General features: G+C 65.1%; 3 protein-coding genes across 9 annotated transcripts; 1 reads left to right on the top strand and 2 right to left on the bottom strand.

Annotated features, from left to right (window-relative positions):
- Positions 1-361: 361 nt before the first annotated feature.
- Positions 362-16,172, bottom strand: CASKIN1 (CASK interacting protein 1). 3 transcript variants are annotated; one of them, XM_072754009.1, is made up of 20 exons: positions 15,881-16,172; positions 10,776-10,827; positions 10,562-10,659; positions 10,205-10,350; positions 10,019-10,114; positions 9,771-9,901; positions 9,197-9,305; positions 9,007-9,115; positions 8,808-8,902; positions 8,491-8,608; positions 7,401-7,502; positions 7,210-7,298; positions 7,049-7,133; positions 6,871-6,962; positions 6,018-6,128; positions 5,836-5,937; positions 4,414-4,552; positions 2,299-4,338; positions 1,225-1,639; positions 362-907 (listed from the first exon to the last, which is right to left on the bottom strand). In XM_072754009.1, the coding sequence occupies exons 1-20, from the start codon at positions 15,972-15,974 to the stop codon at positions 808-810; spliced, it is 4,323 nt and encodes a 1,440-aa protein (XP_072610110.1). In that variant the 5' UTR covers positions 15,975-16,172; the 3' UTR covers positions 362-807. The 3 variants fall into 3 exon arrangements, with proteins under 3 accessions (XP_072610110.1, XP_072610112.1, XP_072610111.1); XM_072754011.1 differs by lacking the exon at positions 15,881-16,172 and adding an exon at positions 11,145-11,479; XM_072754010.1 differs by lacking the exons at positions 5,836-5,937; positions 6,018-6,128 and having other exon boundaries at positions 15,881-16,171.
- A 5,390-nt stretch (positions 16,173-21,562) lies between these two features.
- On the top strand, positions 21,563-27,583 carry MLST8 (MTOR associated protein, LST8 homolog). 4 transcript variants are annotated; one of them, XM_025984651.2, is made up of 9 exons: positions 21,563-21,834; positions 22,322-22,519; positions 22,678-22,729; positions 22,813-22,975; positions 23,378-23,453; positions 23,536-23,688; positions 24,542-24,666; positions 24,792-24,955; positions 25,081-27,583. In XM_025984651.2, exons 2-9 carry the CDS (start codon positions 22,391-22,393, stop codon positions 25,197-25,199), a joined length of 981 nt encoding a protein of 326 aa, XP_025840436.1. In that variant the 5' UTR covers positions 21,563-21,834; positions 22,322-22,390; the 3' UTR covers positions 25,200-27,583. The 4 variants fall into 4 exon arrangements, with proteins under 4 accessions (XP_025840436.1, XP_025840438.1, XP_072610102.1 ...); XM_025984653.2 differs by having other exon boundaries at positions 21,758-21,834; positions 22,681-22,729; XM_072754001.1 differs by lacking the exon at positions 21,563-21,834 and adding an exon at positions 22,058-22,196 and having other exon boundaries at positions 22,681-22,729.
- On the bottom strand, positions 25,583-27,225 carry BRICD5 (BRICHOS domain containing 5). Of its 2 annotated transcripts, XM_025984655.2 has the most exons (6): positions 27,088-27,225; positions 26,797-26,916; positions 26,432-26,587; positions 26,257-26,358; positions 25,876-26,029; positions 25,583-25,777 (listed from the first exon to the last, which is right to left on the bottom strand). In XM_025984655.2, exons 1-6 carry the CDS (start codon positions 27,136-27,138, stop codon positions 25,683-25,685), a joined length of 678 nt encoding a protein of 225 aa, XP_025840440.1. In that variant the 5' UTR covers positions 27,139-27,225; the 3' UTR covers positions 25,583-25,682. The 2 variants fall into 2 exon arrangements, with proteins under 2 accessions (XP_025840440.1, XP_025840439.1); XM_025984654.2 differs by having other exon boundaries at positions 25,583-26,029.
- Positions 27,584-27,933: the final 350 nt, after the last annotated feature.

The following is a 27,933-nucleotide window of genomic DNA, read 5'->3' as shown; positions in this document are numbered from 1 at the left end:
GCCCTAGTGGAGCATGGACCCTCCGGGACCCCAGCCTCCTGTTTGTGCTACTGGGCCAGGGGTCCTGGACAGAGGGAAGGATGGGCAGACAGACGGCCAAGGCCTCTAACAGCTTTTGTCTTGAGCTAGACTTCAGTGTCCTTACAGTTGGTAAATGGTTTTCTATAGAATCAATAATATTTTTTCTTTCTTTAAATATATATCTGTTAAAGTTATACCTTTTGTTTCTCTGGGGAAATCTGCCTCAGCTCATTCCCAATAAATTAATACTCTCGATAGCTTATATTCTGGGGGGTACAGAGGGGCAGGGCGCGACCCCACCCCAGCCCCTTGTGCTGCGCTGGAGCGGCTGGCAGAAGGTCCCCAAAGGGCAGTTCTGTGCTGGGCATAGGCCTGTGCTCTGCCAGATGGGGAGGGGGTGGAAGAGGCTGCCCCCCTCCGGCTGCCCCTCCTCCGCCCGCAGCAGGCTGAGCCTGGCGTGGGTGGGCGGTGGCCCAGCAGTTATTGCACGGGGAGCAGCAGACGGGAGCGGGCACCCAGCGGGCAGCAGCGTTCACCCAGAGCCCTTGGGCCCCTTGGCCAGGCAGTCCTCCAGGCCTGCGCCCGGGGGGCAGTTGTGCTTGTGCAGGGGACGGGCAGCACGGGCCTGCCGCCCCTCCCCGCCTGGCCGGCAGGTCCCCTGCGCCTGGCCTCCGCCGGCCGCCGCCCTGCCCGCTCGCGCTGCGCCCAGAGGTGCCCACCCTGAGGTAAAGGTCAGTGTGCGGGCCGGGCCGGGCGGCGCGGGCAGGCCCGACGTGAGCGGCCGCGTCACTCCAGCATGGCGTCCAGCTGGTCGGCCAGGTCGTCGAACATGCTGCCGATGTCGTCCAGGATGCTGCCGGTGCTCTTCTCCTCGGCGGACGAGGGGCTGCGGGCCGGCGGGCGGGCGTGGGCGGGCGGGGCACCCCTGCCCGCGTCCCCCCAGGACCCGACCGCGACCCCGCTGCCCCGCCCCTTCCTCGCTGCCCCGCCCCACTTGGCCCGCCCCCGCCCCGCAGACCCCGCCAGAGCCCATCCCTTCCCTGCAGGCCCCGCCCCCGGCAGCAGGCCCCGCCCCCGGACGCCCACCCCTGCCCCACCCCCGCAGCAGGCCCCGCCCACCCGCCCCCGCCCCTTCTCTGCAGGCCCCGCCCCCCGCCGGACCCCACCCCTTCCCCCCGCCGCGGCCCCGCCCCCCGCACCTACCGCACGCCCTGCGCATCCTCCTGCCGGATCTTCTCCTCCACGGCTTGCAGCGCTGCCGCCAGGCACGCGCTCGTCTCCTCCAGCTTCTGCCGGGCGCTGTCTCCCGGCGAGGCGCCCTCGGGTGCGGCGGGGGCCCCGGCGGCGGCGGCGGCGGCGGCGCGCGGCGGCTTGGCGGGCACATGCAGCGCGGGCGCACCGGGGGACGGGGGTTTGGCGGGGCTGGCGCTCAGCGAGGGCGGCGTGCTGGCCGGCTTGGCGAGGGCGGCGGGCGGCTGGCGAGCGGGCGAGGGCGCTGGCGACGGGCTGGCACTGCCCGACTGCAGCCCCGCGGCGGCCTTGGCCGGCTTGGGCGCCGTGGGCGGCGGCGGTGGCTTGGGAGACACGGGCGGCGGCGTGCCGTGGGCGCGCTTCACCTCTGCGGGGAGGAGGAGACTCGCACCGGGGACGGGGGGGCGGGGGGCGGCGGGACGCACACCTGCCCTCGCGGCGGGAGTCCTGCCGGGGCCCCGCCCCCCCCGCCCCTCCACCTCCCGCCACCCCCCTTCCCCGGACTCCCCGCTGCCGCCAGGGGGCGCGCCCCTCTCTGCGTACCTGCTGACGCACCGCTTCCAGACCCCTCCCGGTCTGCCCCCCAGCGCCATGCCCCTTCAGGTGTGGCCTGCCACCACCATTGGCCCTTGAGTTGCTTGAATACCGCAGGGCCTTTGCACCTCCGATCCTTCTGCTTGGAAGCCTGCCCCCTCCCTCTGTGCCGGGGTCACTGTCCAGCCTGGGCAGGGTTCTCTGTGACCCAGCATAATGCACCTGTCCTCCCTCCATGGGTGCTGTTATCCATGGCTTTCTGTGCCCCCTTCACTGAGCAAAGTGACCAACATCCACCCTCCTCCCAGTTCTGGGCCAGCAGAGTTGTCCCATGGGTGGCGGGGGGGTGGATGACGAGGTTTGAGGACCCTTTCCCACCCCATTCTCCCCAGCCTTCCTCCAATTCAAGGAGAGGAAAAGCCCTCAGACCCTGGAATGGGCAGGTGTGGAGGCAGGGGTGGGGGCCCTTCCCCAGCGGGCTCCCGCACCTACCTGGGCTGCCAGGACCTGGCAGCGGCACCTTCTTGGAGGCAGGCGTGGGTGAGCCCTGGATCTTGGGCACAGGCTGGGCCAGCACGGGCTTGGGAGACACTGGCGGCTTGGCTGGCTTCCGGGTGTCGGTGTCAGGCGGGGGCAGCGGGGGCAGGTGCAGCAGGTCAGTGGGCGGCGGGGGTTCTGCCGGTGGGGGTGGCGGGGGCAGCTCCGGTGGCCCAGTCTGCTCAGAGGCTGGTCTGCGGCGCACGGTGCCCGTGCCATTCTGGTACACGGACAGTGGCGGTGGTGGCTCGGGCCCTGCCTCCCGCTCCTTGGCTTTGGGCCGGCGCTTGACCGTGTCAGACTCAGTCAGGATGAACTTGACGTTCTCCTGCTGGCTCTGCTTGGCTCGGATGCGCCTCTTGAGCGTGGCACTGGCCTCCACCCTGGCCAGGGGTGGGCCCTCCGCACTCGCCTCACCCTTGGCTGGACCTCGAGACCGCTGCCGGGTGGCACCATCCTCCACAACGTGGCCATGATCTGCAGGCCCCCCCGAGTCCCCAGGCCCCCGGCGGGCGGCGGCCAGAAGTCCCGTGACGGGCCCGCTGAGCGTGCGGCGCCGGTTCACCACCTCCCCGTCGGGCCCGATGGCCTCCTTGTGCTTTACTGATGCCAGCACTGTGGCTACCCGGCCCGGCTCCGGGCTGGCAGGGCGAGGCGTGGGGTGGCCCTCGGGGGGCCTGCGGGCTGCTCGGCCCCCACCACCGATGGAGGATAGCTCCAGCATGGCCGCGATGCTCTTCACGCTGCCCGCGCTGCCTGTGTCCACACTGCCGGCCAGGTCGCTGGCCCGCCGGCGCTGCGCCCGGACCCCTAGCCTGCCGTCCTCGGCCCCGGCGCCCTCCGTCTCGGCGTCCGGCACCGACTCGTCGGCCAGGTTGGCGCTGGCCATGGCGGAGCTGGAGCGCTTGGGCGGGGGCGGCGGCGGCCCCTTCTTGCGGGGCCGCACGGCAAACGACTGGCTGCGGTTGACGTTCTTATCGGCACCGGCGGGGGCTCGCACCGAGTGGCTGCGGCCCACTCGCCGCTGGACGGTGGCGTAGGGCCCCACGGCAGCTGGCACCAAGAGCTCGTCCCGCTCCGGCTCGCTGTCAGACGCTGTGTAGCGGTTCAGGCTGTGGGCGCGCTTCTTGGGCCGCCCCTGCTCCACATCGGCCTCCGGAGGCAGGCACAGGGTGGGCACCGGTGGGGGTGCGGCCGTGGGAGGCGGCGGCCCTGCGTCACTCTCCACGGGCTGGGGTAGCACGTAGGCAAAGCCACGGTGTGTGGGTGACTGCGGCAGCGAACGGGGTGACATGGGCCGCTCCGTCGGTGGCAGCAACTGGGGGGTGGGCTTCACCTTGGCTGTGGCTGGGGTTGGACCCTGAGGCCCCCCCAGGGCCTGAGGGGAGCCTGGCTGGGCCTTGGTGGGCGTCTGAGGGGGTGTGAAGGGGCTGGCACCTGGCGGGAGGACCTGCCGCGGCTTGCCCGGCACTGGGGGCACGCTGGCCCGCTTGACACCATGGCCGTGCCGGCTGGGCCGGGTCTCCTTGGGTGGGGTGCCGGAGGCCGGCCCCTCATCCAGCAGGTACTCCTGGCTTCGCGACAGGGGGCTGCCAGGCCCCGGGGGCCCCTCGCCCAGCAGCTCCTGAGAGCTGCTCATGTGCCGTGCCTGTCCACCCAGGCTGGGCTCCTGCCGCAGGGAGGCTCTCGGCGTGGGGGGCAGGTGGTTGGGGGGCTTCTCGGCAGTGGTGGTAGGGGCGGAGGCAGCGGCGCCCTCGGCCGGGCCGGTCATGGCAGCCTGCAGCTCACCACTGAGCTCGCTGTCCTGGAAGGTGGTCATCTTAGGAGACTGGCAGTCAGCTGGGGCGGGCTCAGGCGGCGTTGGCGACTCGATGGCCATCACTTCGAGCGACTGTGGGGCCTTCCGGCGCAGGGGTCCCCCCTCATACTTGGCGTACTCTGCCTTCTGCAGCTCTGCCAGTTTCCTCACCGCCAGCATCAGCTTCTTCTGGTGTCCTGGGTGGGCAGGGGCAGGTCAGGCCAGGGCAGGCAGCAGGGACAAGAAGACAGGCAGCGGGGCCGGGGCCTCACCCAGCTTAGTGATGCCGATCTCCTGCAGGTCCTCCCAGGTGATGTCGGTGATGAAGTCTATGTTCTCATAGCCGTTGTCCACCAGCACCTTGTAGTACTGGGCCAGGCCGATCATGGACAGCCACACCGCCAGGTTCGCCTGGGGAGCAGGGGGACAGACAGGGCAGCCCCAGCCGTGGCCACACCCTGCCTGCCGCTCAGAGCTTTCGGGGGAGGGGGAGGGGCACCGGGCCAGCCTGGCACAGACAGACAGAAGGACAAATGGACAGGCCAGAGGTGTCAGCTTTGGAGACAGCGTGACCTCAGGAGGAGCCCAAGGCCAGCTCCCACGCATGTGCGAACACACGCAAACACACACACACAGGGATGACCCTATCCTCAGGACACCGTTGGGGGAGGGGAAGGACGTGCCTCCTCACCCTCACCTGCTACGGCAGCCACGTCACGGACACAGACACACAGCGCCACTGACCAGATACACGTAGACACGCACCCTGCGTCCCAGCCATACACGAGCAGCAGCACCCTCCGGACACGCTCACGCCCATTTCCACACCATACTGGGCACAGGTCATGCAGGCACAGCACGCACACACGTAAATACCCATGATGCTCTCCATTCACATGAGCCATGTCCACCTTCCACACTCTCAGCTGGACACCCGTCGCTCACTCACCGACACGCAGCACACATGGTCACCCCTAGGTGCCCAGAGCAACGTGAGGCCCATGGGACAGGGACGTGCTCATGGGGAGAGGTGAGCATGAACCTGCCCATCACTGACCCACAGCCCTGGGGGCTTTGGGTGCCCTCGTAGATGCAGCAGGCCTTGGGCCCACCTTTCCCAGGCAGGCCCAGAACCTGTCGCACCACACTGGTGACTGTTGGTGATGGCACAGTGGTGTGTGTGGGTGTCCGCTGTCCGCGGAGCCAGCACGTGCTGCTGAGAGTGTGGGTGTGTGTATGCAGTCGTCAGCCGGCGCCTTGACTATATTTGGTACACGCATGCTGTCCGTGTACACGAAGCAGGCACACGTCCTCCCTGGACATGTGCCTGGATGCGTGCAAGCACTTCCCATCAACACGGGGTCCTCTTGGCGTGTGGGGGGGATGCGGTGGGGTGCTGTTGGGTGCCAGGTGGTGTGCCTGTGTGGCTGCCTCAGTGTGGAGGGCCTTTGCGGGAGCATGTACTGGGGGGCGGCACCCTCCTGGCTTCAGGCTCTCCTTGCCCTGACAGCCCCCAGAGGCTGTCGCCCCTGCCCCAGGAAGGCTGGCTCCAGTGCCCATGAGAGACAAACAGAGGCCAGCCTCTGTTCTCTCCCTGGAGCCCCAGAGGGCAGGTGAGGGCTGTAGCCAGAGGGGCAGTCTGTCTGTCCATCCGACTACCCTGGGCACAGCCACCAGGGTGCCGGGAGTCTTACGGGTTTGTGCTCCGGGAGCCAGTCGGGGATGCTCAAGCCACTGATCTCTGCAGTGATCTTCTTCCGGTGGCCTGGCTTGGTGACCCCAATGGCCGTGAGGTCCTGGGAGAGGAGAGGCCTGTGAGCGGGAGGCCGGGGGCCCGTATCGGCCACCGCGGGCCGCCAGCCTCCGGGCAACTCACCTCTGGGGTCATGCGGCTGATGGTGGGCAGGTCGTAGCCAGCGCTGATGAAGTTGGAGGCGTAGAGCTGCAGCTGGAACGTGGCGAGCCACTGGCTCACGGCCTCGGCGCTCTGGAAGACACAAGGGACCCGCTGCAGGCTCGCCTGCCCGCTGGCCTGCCAGGCGTGCACCCGGGCCGCTGTGCCGGCTCCTCCTCCGCTCAGCTGCTCGGTCTGCCATCCGCCGGTGCCCCCGCAGCCGGGCCTGGGACAGCCTGGCCCCCACGTGCCTCCTTACTCCGCGGTCCCCACTGCCGGCGCGGCGAGCTCCATCGGCACTGCGACCGCCTCCCGTGGTCTCCGCCGGAAGGGTCCAGCTGCTGTCCGCTGTGTCACAGGCTCCCCTGACCAGCCCCCCTGTTCCCGCACTGGGGACACCCGTGCCAGGGGCTCGGGAATGTGGCCTCCGCTGCGCCGCGCGGAGCAGCCCCCGCCCCCCGGCCGGGGCAGGCAGGCTCCATCCAGAGGTACGCAGGAGAAGCAGCCAGCCGCCCGCGCCATGCCTACAGCGGGCCCCTCTCAGCCCCACACGCGGCCGGCCTGGCCTCACACACGCCTCCTACGCACAGCACATGCGCGCACGTGCCCGGCTCGCAGTCACCGCCCACACACAGGCACATCCCCTGCTCACCTCACGCCGTCACACTTGCCGTTCGCACCAGCTCACACGCACAACCCACACAAGAGACAACACCTACACACACAGACTGACAAACGGACAGAAGTAAGGGCCTGGCCTGTCAGGGCCCCCCGCCGCCCGCGCCCCAAGCAGGCTGCCCGGGAGCCCCTCCCCGCGGCCAGCCGGGCCCGGTACCTTGCCCTCCGAGGCCGGCTCCAGCTTCCGGGGCGGCTGCTCCCCGTACACCTGCCCCGCGTGGGCCGCTGGAGGCTGGGACCGGGCCGCACCTGGAGACAGACGGTGTGCTGGGGCAGGGGTGCTCGGGAGGGGGGCGCTCCCCACTAGGCCAGGGCTGCGGCAGCCTTGCCCTTACCTGTGGAGCCCTCTGGAGGCTTGACGGGGCTGTCCCCGGGGCTGGACTCGGAGACTGACTTCTGTGAGAGCACCGTTGCCAGGAGCTACAACCCAGACAGGCACGCTGGCCGGCGCTGCTCGGTGCCCAGCCACCCCGGCCCTGCTCCCCAGACCACCTACCTTAACCCCTTCGGAGCCTGCGTGCAGGGCGTGGCCCCCACCGCTTCTTGCACCGGCCGCGCCGCTCAGGCTGCCGCTGCGGTCCCCACCTGCCAACACAGGGAGCACCCTGAGCCGCTGCTGGCTCTGCCCGCGCGGGGTGCTCCCTCACAGAAGCACTGCCGCCCTGACTTCCAGAGGTCAAAACCTACCTGCAAAAGGCTTCCTCAGCACCCAGATCTCCTCGGGGGGCGCCGAGGGCCCCGAGGAGCTGCCGGCCTGGGGTGGGCTTTGTTCGGCGCCTGCTCGAGAACCTGTGGGACAGCACGGCTACCCTGAACCCCAGCTGGCCAGGCCTGGGGCCCCCACATGGCGAGGGGGCATCCTTGGCCTGGCCCCAGACCCTGGGCAGAGCAGGGGCCCCTCACGTCGACACTGCAGCCTCCTCTGGCCCCGGCTGTCTCCAGGCAGTGGCGAGAGCCCCAGAAGACCCCTCCCTGCCCTGTGCATGTGAGAGCAGGACACCGTGGCGACACTGTGGTCCTGGGTGGGGCATGGGGAGGGCAGGAGGTGCACCTCCTTTCTGCCAGGGGAGAGGCCCCCAGAAACCTAGATGACCCTGGGTGGGCTTCCCATGCCTCCTGACGGGCCCCCTCTGTCCCCTCCCCTCATCTGTTGATGTCCACGTCATCTCTAGGAGGTAAACCATCTCACCAACCCCCCTGTGGCCCGGCCACATGCCTTTCCTGCTCCTCACACTGTGCCAGCTGTGCTGTGTGGGTCTCCTTCAGGCCCTTGACATCGTATGCCCTGTTCTGCCCCAGGGCCTTCGCATATGTGGTTCCCGCTGCCTGGATGCTCTGTCCGGGCCAGCCTCCCCGCCCCAGTGCTTTTTCTGACCACCCTGTCTAGAAGGCAGGCCTCTGTACACCTGATGAATCACTGCATTTTACTCCTAAAACTAATAAAAATAAGTAAAAAGCAGGCCTCCATGCACATTCTCTTTAGCATTAGTTAGCACATTTTTGTATTTACTTCACTGCCATTCTCCCCACTGTCCCTAGGGGTGAGCTTGAGAGCAAGAATGATGTCCATCATTCTTGGGTCACCATCGATTCCTAGTGGCTGATGCATGACGTCTATTGAATAATTGAAGGAATAGGCGTGGGGAGGCTGACGAGCCGGCCGGCAGGAGCCCACTCTGGACCCCACGCCCAGCAATGGCCCTGCCACCCACCACACATGGCCACGTGCTTCCTTCTGGTGCCCAAGCCGAGGCCCGGGGGGTGGGGGGGGACTTGCCTGCTCGCTTCACAATGGCTTCACCCAGGGAGGACGGGAAGTAGCCCACACGGTCGTGGCCGGTCCGGTTGTCGTGGATACAGCCCTTCCAGCGGCCGTCGGGGTGCTGCTCCAGGACCTGGCCCGAGGCATCAGGGCGAGCTCAGGGAGATGCCCCTCCAGGTTGGGGAGGGTGTGTGTGTGTGTGTGTGTGTGTGTGTGTGTGTGTGACCCAGGCCTCCCGTCCAGACCCCCGGGCTTCCCAGTAGCCACATGGGGGGCTGCGGGGTGAGCACCTGGGCCCCCCCATCCCCCTGCCCTCCCCAGGCTGGCCTTACCGTGATGATGTCCCCAGCTTTCACGTTGAGGCTGGTCAGGTCGTAATTGTTGCAGTAATCCTTGGTCGCCCGGACCTGCAGAGCCGCCGAGGCCTCTGGGGACACAGGAGGGAGACCCCCCCAGTCCTGCCAGCCGCCAGGCCCAGACCCCCCAGCCCCCACGCCTTCCCCGGCCTCCCCACCCCGCCCCCTGGCCCACCTCGCAGCAGTTGCTTGATCTCCTTGCTGGCTTGGGACGTGGTGAACTGGTGCACGATGTCCAGGGCCGTCTGGCTGTAGGTGTTCCTCACGTGGGCATTAATCCCGTTCTGTAGGTGCCAGACGGTGTGGCCTGTCAGGAGACCTCCTGCTCCCCGCCCCCGCCCCAGCTCCCGTGGCCCCTGACTCACGTCCAGCAGGAGCCGGACCACTTCCGTCTTCCCACAGAGCGCGGCTTCGTGCAGGGCCGTGCCGGACTTGGTCTGGCGGTTAATGTCAATGCCAGCCTGGAGGAGGAGTCTGGAAGGAAGGCGGCGGTGGCAGCGGGCAGCCCCCGACAGCAGGAGCCACACTCCTCCCCAGTGGACGGGCATTCCCAGGCCCCGCCTCCCGACTGCGGTGTCAGCCCCTGGCCCAGCATCTGTGGAAGTGACCCCCACAGGGCTGACCCCCCGCGGGCTGACCCCAACGGCCATTAGGTCACCCTAGCAGGGGCCACTGCCAAAATACCCACTTCACGGAGGGGAGAGCTGGGTCTCAGAGAAGCTGAGTATCTCCACAAGGTCAGCCAGCGAGTGGCAGGGCCACGACCTCGCCGGGGCTTGGGGCTGTAGAGGCCGGGGCTCCGGCCTGTCTACTGTATCCTTTACATGGCGGCCAGAGGCTTCCTGCACACCGGAGGCCTGACCACGTCCCCGGGGCCCCCAGGCCAGAAGCAGGAAGCCCACAGCTGGGCCGCCTCCTCTCGCCCCCACGCGGCCATACCTGATGATGTCAATGTGGCCATTCTTGGCTGCCAGGTGCAGGGGGCTGGTGCCATTGGGGTCGGTGGTATCTCCGGGCCGTGGCTCCAGCAAGGCCGCACACATGTTGCTGCTCAGGAGCAGCTGGACCACCTTGAGGGAGGGGCCGGGGCCAGGGCAGAGGGTCACAGCTGTGTCTCCCCACTCCCACCCCTCCCTGGGGGGGAGGCAGAGCGCACGCAGTCCCCTCAGCTCTCCGGGGACACTTACCCCGACGCGGCCGAACTCACAGGCCAGGTCTAGGGGTGTCTTCCCCGAGTTGTCCACCATGCACGGGTTGGACTGGTGCTGCAGCAGCATCTCGGACTGCGGGGTCACAGGCTGCCATCAGACCCCGGGGGCGGCCACCCGGCTCCCGCCACCCCGGCGCCTGGCCATCCCTGACACGCTCCTTACCACATCGTAGTGACCGTGCTGGGCCGCCAGGTGCAGGGGGATGTGGCCCTCGTCCGAGGGGATGTTCACCGCTGAACCTGCCTTCAGCACCAGCTTCATGGGCTCCTTCCGGCCCTGCCAGGCCGCGTAGTGCAGCGGCCGCATGCCTGGGAGAAGGCAGGGGAGGGTGGGGGTGGGCGGGGGGCACTGTTGGGAGCCACCCCTCAGCCCTGAATCTGACCTGGCCTACAGGAGGCTGATCCCAGGGGAACCTGCCTCGACCCAGACCGAGACTCTGGGCCGGGGCCTCTGTCGCGGCACCCCCTGCCACCCGCGAAGTGACCCCTGCCCTGGCGCTGGGGTCCCTGACCGCCTTGCCTTTGTTGTCCTTGATGTCCACGGCGGCCTGGGCCTCTAGCAGCAGGGCGATCAGTTCTGTGTTGCCATTCAGGGCCGCGTGGTGCAGGGCGGAGAAGCTGCGGTGGGCGGCAGGCATGAATGGGCGGGGAGGGGGGCACCCGGCCTCCTGCAGCAGCCACCCACGTCCACCCGGCCCCGGTGCCAGCCTGGCCTCTCCCGTCTGCGAACTCACCCATCCGGGTCCTGGAAGTTGACATTTATCTTCTTGGTAGAGCCCAGGAGCTCTAGGGGTGGGAAAGGGACCGTGAGGGCGTCTGTCCTGCCCCTCCAGGCAGCCACAGAGCCGGCAGGCGCTCCGGCTCGCTCCCTGGCAGGCTCAAGAAACAGTTCTTCATTGGGTCAAGTCTGTTCCCTGCACTCAGCCACAGGTACCAGCTCTTGGGCCCTGGTTTCCCCACGGAACTACGGTGTTAGCAAGTTCACAGAGCCAAGGGCTCCGGGCTCGTCCCCACCCGGGGACGGACGCCAGAGCTGAGCACCCACACAGGCACACACATGCACACATGTACCCCCTCCTTTGGGACGCTGGCTAAGCACCTACCGATGGCGGGAGGGAGAAAGCTGGCACAATCTGTTTCTCAGAAGGACCCAGATGGGGCCGGGGGTGGCCTGGGAAGGCTGGAACACCCGGAAATTGGGGTATCTCTGGGGGAAGATCTGCATTTTCAGGGTGCAGCCTCCCCCCATTCCCAGCCCTGGGCCTGCCCATGTGGACGAGTCCCAACTGGCAAGACAGGAGGAGGGGGAGCCAGGCGGGTGGGCGGGTGCCCCCGAGTGACCACACAAGAACGGCTACCACATCCTCAGGGGCCCGCCTGGGGCCCGGGATCAGTCTGCCCGAAGCTCAAGGGGCCCAAACCCTCCCTTTGGGGCCCTAGTTTCGTCCGGGGCCTCCCCAGTCCTGGCCTCCACCGCTGAGTGCCAGAGGAAGGGAGCCCACCGATGCCCTCCCTGTGGGCTCAGGGCCAGCCGGACTCAGGCCAAGCCCCTGCCTGTCTGGGCCATGGTTACATAACCCATTTGTGGGTCAGTCACTCTGCGAGGGAGGGGCTGGCAGGACAGAAGCCCCTTTGTGCAGGCCCAGGACAGGGTGGGGGCAGGGGTCCCCAAGAGCAGGAACCCAAGAGAGTCGAGTCACAGAGAGGCTGATCCAGAACCCACTTGGGGTCCCACAGCAACCCCGGCTGCTCTAGCCTCGGCTCTCCAGCTGCTGGATGCGGGGTGTGTGAGGCCCCGCCGGTCCACGGGGCCCACGAAGGCAGATGGACCCAAGTTCAAACTCTCACCGGGCCCTTACTAGTCCTATGGCCTCCGCCTTAGCTCAAAGGGGAACCAACCGTGGGGCCAGGCTCCCAGGCCTCAGGGCATGTGCATCCTCAGAGCGTGAAGGGTCTGGCGCAGAGTCAGCTCAGCAAGTGGCAATTACTGACATGAACCCTGTGGAAGCACCACGCCCACCCTCTCCCTTGAGGGGCTTCTCTGCGCAGAGCGGAGCAGAGGCTCTGGGGAGAGGCAGCTCCACCGCCCCACGTACCCCCTGCTCAGACACTGATGGCCATCTAAGGTGGCAGCAGTGCCACCCTTCCTCGGTGGTCCATGCTGAAACCTTGGAGTCAGCCCTAAGTACCTTATAGGGTCTGCGCCAGCACATCCTACCAGCTCTACCTTCAAGGCACACTCAGAATCCTACCACTTCCCACCGCTGCCACTGTCACCACCAGGAGCAGGCCAGCGTCTCCGATAGGGTCACTGGCATCCCTGCTTCCCCACCGGCTCCCCTTGCCACTCAGGCCATCCTCCATGCCACTGAGGTCAGGGGAACCCTGTGAGAACACGAGTCAGATCCTACTGCCACTGGTCCTCTCCTGAAGACAGCTCCTGTGTCACTGGGGCTAAAAGCCAGCACTGGACAATGGCCCACAGGACACAGCCCCACTTCACTTTGACCTTCCCAGCACCCTTCTTCCAGCCACACAAGCCTCCTCGATGATGCCCCCACACACCGACCACCCCTGCCACAGGGTCTTTGCGTGTGCTGTGGGTACGTGCGGGGTGCTGTTATTCCCAATAATCCCCGTAACTCCCTCCCTCACGTCCTTCAGGACTTTATCCAAACGTCACCTGCTTGGAGAAGACCCGCTGGGCTCCTCATCTAGAACGGCAACCCCCATCCCATCCTGCGTCTATCGCAGTTCTCTCTCGAGCTCCTATCACTACCATTTACCTTCTGTGTCCATCTCCATCGCTACAGCACAAGCTCCAAAATGGGCAAGGTCTTTTTTTTTTTTTTTTTTTAATCTATTTTGCTCATGCTGTATCCTTGCTGGCTGAAACAGTGCCGGGCGCGTGTGAGGGGCCGGGTATGTTGGCACCTGAACGGATGTCCTCCACCCCCCACACTGCGGTCCCGTCATCCCCTCCCCCACCCAGGGCCAAGCTCAGGGTGTTCTCACCCCGAAACACTCAGCTAGCTTTGATATTTGCTGCCCCTTCTTCTGAGCTCCAGTGTGGCCCCGTGTCCCCTGCCCCCCAACCTGGCCACACCTGCAAGCACTGAAACTTTGGAGGAGCTGGAGATCAAGACCCAGGAAGTGGCACAGACACCAGTCGGGGAGGGGAGTCTCCACCCTGGAGCACCCCCTGATGCGTGTGGGGGACCTTGAGCTTCCAGGAGGTCATACGAGGGAAGCCTGCCTGGTGCCAGAGAGGTGCCCCCTGCAAAGACAGGTGCTCTGGATGGAGGTAGACCAGGCATGCCAGGAGCGGCCAGAGCAGCTGGGGCGGAAGGGGGCGAGTGGGTGCCACAGGAAAGAGCCCAGAAACTCCTCCAGGAGTCTCCTTATCTTTCCCACAAGAGCACTAGGTCCTGCAGCCCCCAAGTGGGCAATGGACATAAACCTCAGCCCCAACCCACCCCACGCCTTTGGCTCTCCCAGCTCCTTCCACTCAGTCCTCTAACCACTTTCCTGGGACCGTCCCTGGCCTTGGGGTCAGCCCCAAACTCCAGGCTGCAGAGACCGAGGGGGAGGCGGCCTCGGGCCCTCTCTCCCCCGGCCTCTGCCCCCTGCCCAGATGCTCCTCTGCCCCCAAGGCCACTGGTATGCCAGCCCCACAGAGCCATGGCTGTCCCCCGCAGGGATGCGGTCCTGGCCTCTGGTGTCGGCACAGGGCAGGGAAGCCTCTCAGCCTCCCCAGGGCAGGCAGGCAGGGCGGTCTCCTCCAAACCCCCCTGGCAGGAGGCTGGGCCACACGCCGCACGGCAAGTATTAGTGGGCCAAGGTGAGAGGACACAGGCATGCTGGCCTGCAGTCTGCAGCGAATTTGGGGAAGGGGAGGTGAGGCCCAGAGGAAGGCCGCCCCTCGCCCTGTGAACTCCCTCCAGAGCAGTCTCCTTCGTCTCGAGGGCAGCTGCTGAGGGTCCGGTGCCCAGGCTTGTGGGGGGGGGCTCCCTTCCAGGCCGGACGGCAGTGCTGACAGACCCTGGGGCAACTCAGAGGTTGGGGTGCAGGGGGGCGCCAGCAGGGGCTGGAGGTCTTGGAGACAAGGATCACGGGAAAACCTCCAGAGTGGGGGGACCCTGAGAGAGCACCGCTGGATGCCCCCCACCCCATGGCCCAAACTCCAGCTGTACTTTGCTGAATCAAAATACATCTTACTCCAAAGCAGGCCAGTGTTACCATGACAACTGAGCTAATTCATGGAGGGATTTCTCTGTCTGATTTATTATGCCCGCCCCTGTGAGTCACAGAGCCCAGATACGGGGGCCAGGGCAGGTGCCTCTCCCAGAAAGCAGACCAGGCAGGGACAGGTGCAAAGATCCAGGTGGACACCAGGTAGAGGCACAACCCTCACACCTTCCCTGGATGGCCAGATCCAATGCCCCACTTTCCTGGAGGCCATCCCGGGCTGCCCAAGGAAATACTCCTGGTTAGTACTTCCTGGGCACTTAGGAGGTGCCTGGGCTTCCTGTGTGCTCTCCCGCTGTTCTTCCAACAGTCCTACAAGCAGGGACCGCAAATGTCCCCATCCTACAGATGAGGAGACTGAGGCCCAGAGACCTGGAACCGGCCGTGCCCAAGGTCTCTCGGCCACTAGGTGGAAACCTTTACCTAGCCTTCCACCTCTCACTCCCTCCACCTGCTTTCAAGGCTCCCCTACCGGCTGCCTCTGCCTGGAAGCCTTCCCTTTCTGAACCCTGAAGCCCTGAAGCTGGCCCCAGCAGGCAGACCACCCCGAGCCTCGGATGTAGAAGGCGGAGCAGCCTGTATAGGTGATCATGCCAGGCTCTGGAACTGCACAGAGGGGATGGGGCTGCAGCGGGAGGGGTCTTCCTGGGGCTGGAAGGCCTGCCCCCACCAGCAGTCCCAGGCCGGTGGAGTTCTCAGCAGCCTTCGCCCGGAAAGGGGAGGGGCCGCCCTGGGTTACCTACAGTCCCTGGGGGTGGGGGGGAGTGGGGCACCCGGACCCCACGTGCCATCCTGCAGAGCCCTGCCCCTGCCTGCACAGGTGCCCTGACACACTGACACGGCCCTACGTGCGCAGCCGCACACGCAGCTGGTCCGCACACCCATCCATCCATCTCCAGCGGCCCCCGGGGAGGCTCTGGGCTGAGCTGGGATGAGTGCTGGGATCAGGACTCCAAGCTCCCAGCCCTTCCCAGGGGCCCTCACAGCGCACGCTCAGGATGGCCAGGGGGAGCCCCCCCCCCAACCCCTTTCCCCGCAGGGAAGCCGGAGCAGCGCGGGGTCCCCGCAGGGTCTGCGTCTGCCTGGAGCCCTGCCCGCGCTGGGCCGGGCGACCTTGGGCCTCTGCCCCCGGGGAGTAAAGGGCCCACAGCGGGCCATGCCTGGGCAGCCACACCCCCAGCATGGTCCTCCCCCCCATTCCCCGCAAAACGTGTTATTAAACGTCGGGCGGGGAGGGGGGCGGACATGGACCGTCCGCCCCGTGGCCGCCCCTCGCCGCGCGGCCTCCTCCCTCTCTCCGCGGCGGGGAAGGGGGGCGGCCTCGCCTCGCCCTGCGATGGTCCGCAGTCCGGCCGAGCCCTCCGGCCGCCAGCCCGGAGCCGGGAGGGGCGGGGGCGCCCGCGGCCAGGTGCCGGCTCGGACAGGGGCCGCCCCTCCTCCGGCGCCGGGGGTCCGCGCGCGCCGGCCCCGCCCCGCCCCCGGGGACCCGGCCGCGCCCCGCGCCCCGCGCCCCGCGCCCCGCGCCCCGCGCCCCGCGCCCCGCGCCCCGCGCCCCGCGCCCCGCGCCCCGCGCCCCGCGCCCCGCACTCACTGGCCTTCCCGGGCCGCGGCCTCTGCAGCAGCCTCTGCGCGGCCCCCACGTCCTCCGCCTTCACCGCCTGCACCAGCTCCTGCTCTTTCCCCATGGCGCGGCCGGGCCGCAGCGACGCGGCTGCGCTCCGTGCGCGCGGCGGGCTCGGCTCAGAGGCGGCGGCGGCCCCGCAGCCCCGGCCGCATCCCCCCGCCTCCCCCGCCGCCTCCGCCGCCGCCCGCGCCCCGCGCCGTCCTCGGGCTCGGGCTCGGGCTCGGGCTCGGGCTCGGGCTCGGGCTGGGGTTCGGCTCGGCTCGGGCTCCCGGCGCCGAGGGGCGGGGAGCGCGTCACGGGCGGGGGGCGGGGGGCGGCCCGGGGCGGGGGCGCGGCACCTGGCACCGCCTCCCGGACGCCCGGGTCCCGCTCCTGCGGCCGCCGACCTCCGTCCGCCCGCGCGGCCGCGCGCCCCGCTCGCTGGCTCTGCCCGCAGGCCCCGAGCGCCGGGACGCCCCCTCCCCACGTGCGGGCCGGGCCGGGGCCTCTGCGCGGCCGGGGCGGGGACGGGCCGCCGGGGCGGGGGCAGCGCGCGGAGCCCGGCTCGGCGGCGGCGCGAGGCTGAGCCTGCGAGAGGCTTCCAGAGGCTGCGGGACCCACGGGGGAGGGACGCGGCGGCGGCGGCGGCGGGCGGCGTGCGGGCGCGAGGGCCCGGGCACCCGCCGCACACGGGAGCCGGCCCGCCAGAGGCTGTCAGACATTTCAGCCCGTGGTTCCCGTGGGAGGTGTCGAGGGATGGTGAAGAGGAATCTCCCAATAATGAATTCGGTGTCAGGGAACCCGCACCCCCACCCCCAACTGCCGCTCCTTCCCCTGCAGCCTCCCGCTCTGTCCGTAAACAATGCAGGCCACGGCTCCCCGCCCCCAGCCTCAGTCGGAACCCTAACCACAGCGCGGCCCCCCAGCGCTCACCGGGGTGCAGCCCCACAGGCCTCCTGTCCCCCAGCCCCAGCCCCATCCCCAGGTCCAGTCTGACCCCCCACCAAGTCTGTTAACCAGCCGCCTCCAGCCACCAACTGGGTCCCTACTGACCAGTCCCTACTCCCTCCTGTTCCCTGGCCTGCCACACACACACACACACACACACACACACACACACAGGTCTCACCCCTCTGACCCCTTCAGACTATCACCCCACCAGGGCAAGGCTGGCAGGAGTTTTTGCAGGGTTCTGCACATATGATGGCCTGACACCCCTCTTCCCATGGCCAGACCATCAAGCAGGGCCAGGAAGAAGGTGCCCGCCTTGGAGGTGGGGGGAGCAGCAGGCACCAGGACCTCCTGATCCAAGCAGCTGATCAGTGCCAACAAGGGGTCTTCCTTGGGATTTAGGGAGCAAACTTAGGTCTCCCAGCACATGCTGGGCTCCCCAGGGGTGGTCCCTAAACACAAAGGCCTGGGCCCCCCCATGCTTTATTGTGACCAATTTCTAGGCATCTGCTGGCTCAGGCACCACGCTGGTCACTTTGCAGATTGTGCCCATTTTACAGATGAAGAAAATGGAGGCTCCAGGAAGCCAAGTGACCTGCCTAAGGTCCTAGAATCTCAAGGTCGTGAGTCTGAGCTTTGAACCCCCACTCACCTCAGCATTTGTCCCATTTCTGCCTTTTACCAGGTTTGGTTTTCTGGTCACGTGGTCTTTCTGAGCCCTGGTTTCCCCTCTGTAAAATGGGGTTGAGAAGGATAGCTTTCTCTAAGTTGTCTGAGGATTAGTCGTGATGCTGCTATCCATAAAGCACTTCGCAGTGGAGCTTAATAAGTACTCAATAAATGGTTTTTGCAGATATTGTGATATTCTTGGCTCTCCCTACCTGGGAGCGACTGTATTTTACTCATCTTTGTAGCTGCAGAGCCTAGCGGTGTGCCTGGCGCACAAGAAGCATTGCAAAAAATACAAGTGAAAAGACAGCTATCATCCTGACCATTATTTTTATGTTTCGGCTGACTACGGCAAACCACTCCAGCCTGAGCCCAGCATTTGCGGGGCCTTGGGGCAAGGGCACAAACAGAGACCCACATACCTGATGTTGAGATATTTCAATGTCATAAGCCATGCTAACAACTCATTAAGTAAAACGTGTCCCATCCTCCTACCTTTGCAAATATACCTTCACCATGACCTGAAAGGCTAAGTTCCAAATTAGAATTCTCTAATTCCTCTGGGTGATGAATTGGCCCCGCCGCAGCTGCCCCTCTCCAGCCCTATCTATACCCTGCAAACAGGCACCCCATGGTCACTCCCCAGGCCTACAAGGGGATACGTTGCTGTGGAGTCCTTCTTCAGGAACACAGACCTGGGAAGAGAGCTCCATAGACTCTGCTAGATTCATTCACTCTGCCACGTGAAGGTAATGGCCTGGGGGGGCGGTGTCAAGAAGTCCTAGATCCGCCACCAGCCAGCCCAGCGACTTTGGACAAGCCCTGAAACTCCGCCGCCTCATCTGTAAAATGGGCCAGCAGCTCTGCCTGCAGCCCAGGACCGGATGGGAGGGTCCACATGAAAACAGAGATGTGCGTCTGCCTGGGGTCCCCCCAGCCTGAGGACGGGGGTTGCATGGCAGGCCAGCCGCCTGGGCTAGGGGATGTAGATGCAGAGGCGTGGGGCTTGGGCAGCGCTCCAGGAAGTCAGGCCTCAGAGGATCCCGGGAGGAGGGGCTGCTGAGCCAGCAGAATTGCCGAAGCCCAGCCTGGAGGAGGGCTGGCGGTGCTTCACTGCAGCCCAGGCTGGCCCCCTTCCCAGCTGCATGGCCATCTCCACCGGCGGCCTGCACCACCCCTGCTCCTGCCCGGCAGCTGGAGATGCCCCTGGTGTTCCTCCCTGGTGCCCCCGCAGCCCCCAGGCCCTGGCGCCTGGCCCCCTCTGTATAAAATGGGGATGACAGATGTACCCTCCCCAAGGGCTGCTGGGAGCATGCAGCACAGGTCAGCGACCTTGGTTTCTATTGTTCTCGCAGACACTGCCCCTGTAGAGCGCTCAGCTGGTGCTTGGTACATAAGAAGGGATCAACAACTGGGCATCCTGGCCCCTCTCCAGGCCTGGCAGAGGTGCTGGGGCTGCTCAGGCTGGGTAGGGGGCCCCGCCTGATCTGTCAGTTAAGCCCAGGCGAGGGACATGTGCGGTCCCCAGGCTCTACCCAGAGCCCCGCAGAAGAGGCCAACAGCCCAGGGCCTGGCCTCCGGGACACACGTGGGACTGCATAGACATGTGGGAGAGACTTCCAGCCTTCCCTGAGCCCCCCCTCTCCTGCTCTCAGGCTCTTTTGTGGGTTCGCATTGCTCCGGATGCCCTTCCGATGCTGGGGTGCACAGAGCTCTGACTCTCCCAGCCTTCCGACCCCACATATGCATCAGAGTTGCCTCTGAGCCCAGCGGGGCTCCAGTGCTCAGAGAGGAGGACGAAGAGGAGGACATGCGAGATGTGGGGGCGGCCCCGAAGGGGCAAGGTCAGGGGGAGCTGAGCCAGCAGGATGGGTTCTTTCACCTTCCAGCTGCGTCCTAGAACATAGACTGCGCATCTCTGAACCTCAGTTTCCTTGTCTCCAAAATGACGGTGGTTTCTCCTTGGCAGGGCCGTTGTGAGGACCTGGTGCGTAATGCAGTAAAACGTTCAGCACGGTCTGGCGGTTCCTCCAAAAGTTAAACATAGAGTTACCATGTGACCCAGCAGTTCCACTCCTAGTACACGGAGAGAAGGAAACAGGTACTCAGAGACACACTCGCCCGGGATGTTCACAACAGTATCATTCGTAATAGCCAAAAGGTGGAAACAAGTCATGTCCATCAGCAGGTGAGTGGGTGAACAACACGTGGTCCAGTCACACAACAGAATATTATTTGGCCACAAAAAGGAATGAAGCTCTGACACCTGCTACCACCTGGCAGTAGCTCGGCGAGAGACCAGACACAAAGGTCACATATTGGAAGGTTCCCTTTCCATGCAACATCTTGAATAGGCGAATCCATAGAGATAGAAAGTAGCTTGGTGTTTGCCAGGAGTTGGGAGGCTAAGGGGGGACAGGTAATGGGGAGAGACTGCACAGAGGTACAGGGTGGGGTGATGAAAATGTTCTGGAACTAGACAGAGGTAGTGACTGCACAGCACTGCGCATGTTTTAAGGGTCATTGAATTGTTCACTTTAAAAAGGTGAATTTCAGGGGTGCCTGGCTCAGTTGGGAAGGCATGCAACTCTTGATCTCAGAGTCACGAGTTCAAGTCTCACATTGAACAGATTACTTAAAAAAATAAATGAAAAAAATTTAAATATTTTTATATTTAAAGAATATATAAAAAGTTGATTTTATAGTGTATGAATTTTGCCTCAATTAAAACAAAAACCCCAACGTAATGCTTCCCACAGAATAAACCCTCAAAGTGCTACAAAGGTGCTGACAACCCCGAGTTTTGACAGGTAGAGAGGTATCCAGAAAGCGTCCTCGGCACAGTGAGGGGAAGGGTTCAGGAGGGAGTGTGTGCTGCTGTCGGCTCTCGCAGGATGAAGCACACGGTCTGGAGTGGAGGGAGGAGAAAGCTGCAAGGTTGGCAGGGGCAGGGGTCTGGGAGGTGAAAGGGGACCCATGAAGGCTTCTAGGTTTCTAAAAGACCACTCTGCCATGTGAAGGACAGCCTGGCTGGGGGCAGGGAGGTAGGGTAGGAGGCTGCTCTGGGAGAGGGGGTGATGGATGGATGGATGATGGATAGTTGTAACACACGGGGGACACCGGCATACAGAAAGGCAGGTTGTTTGGGGTAGGGCCATATGAATTGTCTCAGCCATGGGAAGGGGAGGGGACTGTGGGGACTTCAAGGGACAGTGTCTGGCAGGGAGCTGGATGTGAGCGGGAGACAAGGTGAAAGGCCCCAGAACAGGGCTGGTATTGGAAGCCCTGGAGAGGGGACGTTGAGCCCTCAGGGTGAGTGGCATGCAGAGACCAGAACTCTGGAGGGGACGGGCCTCCCGGTGACGGCAGAGAAAGCCAAGTGGCAAGGGGGACTTTCCGGAGCAAAACTGTCGAGCACCGCACAGACGCGTCAAGATGCAGAAAGAGAAGTATCCACTGGCTCGTCTGTGTGGGGCCGCCAGCGACCTTGTGATATTTTCCCTGGAGAGACGGGGCAAAGGATGACAGTGGGCTGGGGAGTGAGAAGCGAGGACTCGGGGGTCAGAGACGTGGGCAGACCCAAGCAGACTGCCTGCTGGAGGGGGACCGGGGGCGACGGGAAGGTTCCTCCGACCCGGGGCCTGGGGGCCTAGCGGGGCCTGTGGCCTTGGTGGAGGAGCCAGAGGAGGGGGGCGGTGCAGCTGCCTGTAAGCCTTGTGAGAGCCGCATCGCAAGGACTGTTTCTCGGTTTAGGAGGGTGCGGCCACTGTGCCAGGTGGGCGGGAGTGCCCAAGGGGACAGGAGGCCCGAGGGCCCGAGGGCCCGAGGCCGGAGGGGTCGGGAGGGGTCGGGAGGCTGCGGGGGCCCAGGCTGGGGCTGCCCCGGTAGCAAATAAAACCACCGAACAGCCGGCTGCGTTCCGATTCCCCAGAGACGACGAGTAACTTTAGTATATCTCATGTGATACTTGGGATATACTTAAACCAAAACGATTTTTTTAAAATTATCGGTGCTTCTCTGAAATCCACCTGTTAGCTGGGCGGGGGCACCCTGGCCGCGCGGGGCGGGCCCGGCCTGGAACACGGGGCCGCCAGAGCTGCGGGGTCCGAGCGCGGGCGCGGACTGGGCTGCGGCCCCAAACCCCTAGGCCCCGCCGGGCTCCTTCCGCCCCAGAACTTCGGCCTCGCCCCACCCCCGCCTAAGCCCCGTGGTGTCGCCTTAAGGGCCCATCGATAACTCGATGCTCGGCCGCGGCCTCTATCGACTCGCTCTGGCTCCGCTCGCAGTCCTGGGCCGCGGCGGAGCGCAGAGTCGCATGTAAGGTACGGGGGCCGCGGGACAAGGGCCAGGAGACGGCTGCTGGGGGGCCAGGAGGGCGTGCCCGGGCGGCGCTGGCCAGCGGGACGGAGCCGGGGCCGCCGCCGGAGCACAGGGGAGCCCGAGGGTCCGGCCACAGAGCGCCCCCTCCCATCGGGCTGCGCCGCCGGCCTGCTACGCACGCGCAGCCGCTGCCTTCGGCTTGCCCCTCCGAGCCGCCGGGCGCATGCGCGGCCCGCCCCTGCGGCAGAGCGGCGCCCCGGGCATGACTGCCCCCTGCCGGCGGCGGGTGGGGTGGCGTGCCGGCCGCGGGGCGGGGCGGGGCGGGCGACGGAGCGCGGGGCTTGGAGGTCACCGCTGTCCGCAGGTTGTCACGCGTTCCCTGGATCTGAGCCTGTTTCCCTGCCTCTGAGATAGAAATGATAATGCCCATCAGCACCGAGTGGACCTAGAGCGTATTGACTAAATACTGCACCCCCTTCTCTTCTGCAGGTGCTCTGACCTTTGACCCCCACCTCTCCGAAGTCGGATCCTGTGCAGGCCCCAGCCTTCTTCCCCACCATGAACACGTCCCCGGGCACGGTGGGCAGTGACCCCGTCATCTTGGCCACTGCGGGCTACGACCACACGGTGCGGTTCTGGCAGGCCCACAGTGGGATCTGCACCCGCACGGTACAGCATCAGGACTCTGTATCCTCCACTGTGGAGGTGGGGAGGGCGGTCCTTGGAAGGATGACTGGTGGGGTAGAGCACCCGCCAGGGGAGAGGTGCCTGGGGGGGAAAGGATGCGGCAGCTGAGCCAGATGGCAGGGGCGTCCAGGCTTCATCCTCCTCCTTAACAGACCTAGCAGGTAAACGCGCTGGAGATCACGCCAGACCGCAGCATGATCGCGGCTGCAGGTACTTGTGCCCTCAGCCCGACCCCTGCTCTCGGGTGGGCCGACCTGGGCGCAGCCACCCTTCAGTCTAGCCTGTGCCCCTAGGTTATCAGCACATTCGCATGTACGATCTCAGCTCCAACAACCCCAACCCCATCATCAGCTACGACGGGGTGAACAAGAATATTGCGTCTGTGGGCTTCCATGAGGACGGCCGCTGGATGTACACGGGTGGGGAGGACTGCACGGCACGGATCTGGGACCTCAGGTATGGGGCACCGGGCAGGAGGGGCCTGTTGCTGTGTGGGGGTCGGGACCAGGCCAGGAGACTGTCTTGGGTCAGGGCCCTCCAAGTAGAGGCTGAGACAGGCTCTTCTGTGCGGGTGGCTTATTGAAGGTAGTGACAAAGGCGGGATAGGGCAGGGCCGAAGCACACACAGACAAGCCCAGCCTCAGCCTGATGCCACAGGGAGCTCTGGACAGTGAATTGCATCAGAATGAGTCCCATCTGGAGCAGGGGGCTGTCCCAGGGGAGGGCCGAATCTCCCTAGGGTTTCTGGTAAGGCCACCGTGATCAGCAGAGGAGCAAGTGAAAATGGCCGGTGGGTGGGTGGGTGCCAGATGGTGGGTGCCAACAGCATGCCATACAGCATATGTGCCCTCCCTAAAGGTCCCGGAACCTGCAGTGTCAGCGGATCTTCCAGGTGAATGCACCCATTAATTGCGTGTGCCTGCACCCCAACCAGGTGAGGGGTACTCACAGGGCCGGGCACCGTGGGGCTTTGGAGGGCAGGGGGCTTGCCCTCCCTCACCTCCCCTGCACCCCAGGCAGAGCTCATCGTGGGTGACCAGAGCGGCGCCATCCACATCTGGGACCTGAAAACTGACCACAACGAGCAGCTGATTCCCGAGCCCGAGGTCTCCATCACGTCTGCCCACATTGACCCTGACGCCAGCTACATGGCAGCCGTCAACAGCACCGTGAGTCCTGGGACTGAGTGCCCGCTCCCTTATCCTCCTCATTCCCTGCACGTGGCTGATTCCCCAGATGCTCCTTCAGACTCCCCCACCCCCCACAGGCCTGCTTCCTCATCCTGGCTCCAGCAGCCACCAAAGCCAGAAAGCTGGGTGTCATTCCTGACGCCCCCCTCACTACTGCCATAGCTCATCCAGCGGGCGTCACTTCCACCTCCAGAACCTCTCACGTCTGTCTACTTCCCTCTCCTCCCCGCTCCTCCTGGCCCCAGCTTGCCTTGTCTCCCCGCACGGCGGCTGGAGCCTCTCTGTGGCTGCCATGCCTCCTCGCTGACACACTCTGCCCCCACACCACCCTCCGTCCACTGCCCGCACAGCCTTCAGCGGCACCTGCCTGACGGCCTCATTCCCTGCTCAAACCCTGTGGCGCCCTGGCTCCTCACCGTGACCTCAGGACCTCAGGACGCTGCGGTTTGGCCCCGATATTCTGTCTGGCCTCTTTTTCTCCCCTTTAACGTCCCTCACATCTCAGCAAATCACTTGTACCCTGGTGTTCCCACACTGCCCTCCTGCTCTTCCCTCTATCCGAGGTGCCCTGCTCCCATTGTATCATTCACATTCCTGTTGGCCGGCAGCTTTCTCCACGAAGGCCAGGCGTGGCCTCCTGCTCCCAACCTGCTGGCTATTCCCGGCAGGCAGGACTGGGTGTGCCTGCCACATGTCCCCGGCCCCCAGAGCTGTGGTGCCACCCTGTGTTGGAGGGCAGCCCCCCCGGACCTGGGGCTAGCCACCAGGGTACCCTTCCCTGTGTGTCAGACTAGAGGCTCCAGGTTTGCTCTGGCGTCCCTCCTACTTGCAGGGGAATTGCTATGTCTGGAATCTGACTGGGGGCATTGGTGACGAGGTGACACAGCTCATCCCCAAGACCAAGATCCCAGCGCACACCCGCTATGCCTTGCAGTGCCGCTTCAGCCCCGACTCTACGTGCGTACAGGGTCTGGGGGGCTGGAACCTTTAGGTGGCAGGGAGCCTGTCTTGCGGATGGCAGAGGGGTGCAGGGTGGGAGTGGCTGCTGATGACACCCCCACCGCACTCACGCCTACCCCTAGGCTTCTCGCCACCTGTTCCGCCGACCAGACATGCAAGATTTGGAGGACATCCAACTTCTCTCTGATGACAGAGCTGAGCATCAAGAGCAGCAATCCAGGAGAGTCATCCCGAGGCTGGATGTGGGGCTGTGCCTTCTCGGGGGACTCGCAGTACATCGTCACGGGTGAGCGCCCCCCCCCCCCCCCCCCCGCCTCCTCCCTCCCCCTCCCCCCTCCCCTCCCTCCCCCTCCCCCCTCCCCCCCCCCTCGGGGCTGTGCCCTGAGCTGCTGCCTACACCGCTCCCCACAGCTTCCTCTGACAACCTGGCCCGCCTCTGGTGTGTGGAGACAGGAGAGATCAAGAGGGAGTATGGTGGCCACCAGAAAGCTGTCGTCTGCCTGGCCTTCAACGACAGCGTGTTGGGCTAGCCTGTGCCCCCCTGGGACTGCAGGCGGCTGTGCAGGGAGCACCTGCGGAACACGTCTGCCCAGCTGCCCAGGTCAGAGTGAAGCTCCGCGGCTAGCCTCCGCCAGCCTAGCCAGCTGGACCTGACTGGCCTACCCTGGTCCCTCGGCCAGCCTAGACTGGGCAGGCCAGTATGCCCTGGGAGTCTCTCAGCTCCTCCTGGGTGCTTTTGTGGATGTGACAAGGCTCAGGAAGCCCACCTCAGCCAGCTGGCACTTGCTTCAGGAATTCCAGATCCACACGGCCTAGGGGGTCAGGCTGGTGCCCAACCCCCAGCCAGTGCACCCCTCCCCGGCCCCCCACCCTGCCCATTTCGTGTCCTGAGGCCACAGAGAACAGCATCACGGCCAGGTGGAGGATTTATTAGACCCCGCTGCCAGCCACCCTCTGTGACCGGTAACGGGGCAGGCCAGCTGGCTGGCCTGTGGGGCTGGGCAGGCTGGAACTTAGTCTGGGAGGTAATAAAAGCAGACCGACACGCAGATGTTGCTGGGGAAGCAGATGTCGATGCACAGGTAGATCAGCCGCTGCCTCCGGGGCCCTGGAGGAAGAGGCCTCCATGAACCCCAGAGGGCTCCTCGTCCTTCTCCCCAGACCGTTCTGCAGGAACCCAGGCCTCACACCACCATCCCGACTTACCTTCTGCTCGACGGGCCCAGTAAATGGGAGTTTTCGTGCAAAGGTGCCGCACCGAATCCCCCACCAGGGCAGGGTCCACCTCGTGGTTCCCCAGCACTGCCAGCAGCTCCTGGGCATGGTGGGTGTCATGGCTGGGGCGGTGAGACCCTTGAGCCTGCAGAAAAGGCTCTGGTGGGCCGCGGCACAGGGGCGCTTGCGTTCCCCCTGGACGTGCTGGCCCAATGCCAGCAGCACGCTCCGCTCTTAGCAGCCTCAGCCAAGGGAAGACAGAACTTCTGTTCCTTGAAACCAGAGCTCCAGCCCGCCCCAGGCCTGGCCCGTACACAGGACCCTTTGTCTGGCCCCTGGCCGTGGGAAGCCTGGCCGCATGGGGCTGCTTACCCTTGAGGTGTTCACCAGCAGCTGTAGGGTCTCGCGATCTCGGGGCTCCATCAGGCGGAGGAAGCAGGCCTGGTGTTCCAGGGGCCGGTAACAGACGCAGCCCTGGGGAGGCAGGCCGGTGAGTCAGGGCCACCCCAACACCTGTGGGCGCTGACCACACCCCCAGCCCACTCACGCTCGGCCCATCGAACAGCACTGCCCAGCTGCGGTTGCTCTTCACTGAGGTCACCCAGATGGTTGCCACGTCCCGGGCTGCATCCACCTGGGCAGTTTGGTTGGACCAGGTTGCCCCAGGGCTTGGGAGGGTCAGACGGAGCATCTGTAGCAGAGGCTGAGATCGGGAAGCCAGAACTCAGCTAGGCAGGCTGGGGCAGCCCCTAACACTCCCCCCAGTTCTACTTGAGGTTTTGGACCCCTCCAGCCCTCTGGTCCTCCTGCCACTGCTCTGAGCCCTGGCTCCACTGGAGGGTTGGGATGTCCTGCCTCTCCTTCCCCTTCCCACTGTCTGTGCCCCCAGCCAGTTCCCCAGGGGGAACTCACCTTGGGAGGACTGTGCACGAAGCCAAGAAGACCTCCAGCTGCAGCCCCAGCAGCGGCCAGTGCTAGCAGCAGCAGCAGGCCAGGGGCTCTCCAGCCCCCATGGCAGGGCTTAGTCTTCACCTGGGGGGCACAGTGCGGTCAGTGGGGCCAGAGCAGAGACCGGGAAGCAGGCTGGCTCAGAAAGGCCAAGGCCGAGGTATACACAGTAGCACTGCCCTCCTGTCCCCTGCCCAGGGCAGTGCCCTGGGTCTCTGTCCTAGGAGAGGTTGCTGGGTGGTTGGAGGCACTCACCTGGACAGGCCTGGGCCTGGGGCTCTCCTCGCAGCAGTGCCTCTGCTCCATGCTGCAGCCCTGGTGACAATGCGGTGATTGTCTGCTGCCCCTTGGAGTCAGCTAGCGAAACCTTAGTACACCTGCAATGAGCCAAATAACGCTCCCGGTCCCCTCCCCTCCTGACCCCACTGCTTCCCACCAGCCCAGCCACCTGATATCAGGGTTGTAGCCAGGACAGAACCCCCACTCCTTGGGGTGGGGGTGGGGGGTGCTTATCGCTGTGCCTAGCTGCCCTGACACCCGGCCTGTGCAGACCAGAGCATGGCCGTCATGGAAATCAAGTCCCACAGATTGGCACCGAGGGTGGCCCAGGCCCAAGGCAGGATGACTTTATAGTCTGTTAGGGAGCAGACTTAATTTTCCTCAGGAGGCTGTTCCAGTGTCTAGAGTTACTTCTAGATTCTGAGGGCTCAGCACATGGCAAATCATCAATAAAAGCGTTCTGTGAATGACAGGGACAGGAGTCCCCGCTGCCTCTGCCCTGTCCTATGCACCTGCAGCTGCAGCCCACAGATCTGAGACCAGAGTGGCTTCCAGGCGGCCGACTACACACCCTGGGCTGCGTGGTGAGGTCAGCCTTGTCAGCCAGCCCCTGCCCTGCCCACGGTGACTTCCCCTGTGGCCCTGCTCCTCACATCAACTTCTTGATGCTGTGGATTCCAAGTCAAGGCTCCCCCTGGCCCTGGCAGCTTGCAGGATATGTGCTTCTCACCCCCTTCACCCTGTGGCCCTCTGTTCCTTTCCTTTCCTTTGTGCCTTGTCTTCCTGATTCTCCTGAACCCAGTCCTCTGTAACGGGCCCAAG

Source organism: Vulpes vulpes, chromosome 3 (genome assembly GCF_048418805.1).
Source record: "Vulpes vulpes isolate BD-2025 chromosome 3, VulVul3, whole genome shotgun sequence".
Classification (NCBI taxonomy): Eukaryota; Metazoa; Chordata; class Mammalia; order Carnivora; family Canidae; genus Vulpes; species Vulpes vulpes.
Note: the sequence above shows the minus strand (reverse complement) of the source record. Positions and strands in the feature narration are given on the sequence as shown.

Coding starts and splice junctions, on each gene's coding strand:
- CASKIN1 (XM_072754009.1), bottom strand. CDS start 15,974: ATGGGGAAAGAGCAGGAGCTGGTGCAGGCGGTGAAGGCGGAGGACGTG. Junction 4,339..4,413: donor GATCGGCATCACTAAGCTGG/GTGAGGCCCCGG, acceptor CTGCCCACCCAG/GACACCAGAAGAAGCTGATG. Junction 908..1,224: donor GAGGATGCGCAGGGCGTGCG/GTAGGTGCGGGG, acceptor GCCGGCCCGCAG/CCCCTCGTCCGCCGAGGAGA.
- BRICD5 (XM_025984654.2), bottom strand. CDS start 27,138: ATGGAGCAGAGGCACTGCTGCGAGGAGAGCCCCAGGCCCAGGCCTGTC. Junction 26,917..27,087: donor CCAGGCCCAGGCCTGTCCAG/GTGAGTGCCTCC, acceptor TGTGCCCCCCAG/GTGAAGACTAAGCCCTGCCA. Junction 26,030..26,256: donor TGCTGGTGAACACCTCAAGG/GTAAGCAGCCCC, acceptor CCTTTTCTGCAG/GCTCAAGGGTCTCACCGCCC.
- MLST8 (XM_025984651.2), top strand. CDS start 22,391: ATGAACACGTCCCCGGGCACGGTGGGCAGTGACCCCGTCATCTTGGCC. Junction 23,454..23,535: donor TGTGCCTGCACCCCAACCAG/GTGAGGGGTACT, acceptor CCTGCACCCCAG/GCAGAGCTCATCGTGGGTGA. Junction 24,956..25,080: donor CTCGCAGTACATCGTCACGG/GTGAGCGCCCCC, acceptor CGCTCCCCACAG/CTTCCTCTGACAACCTGGCC.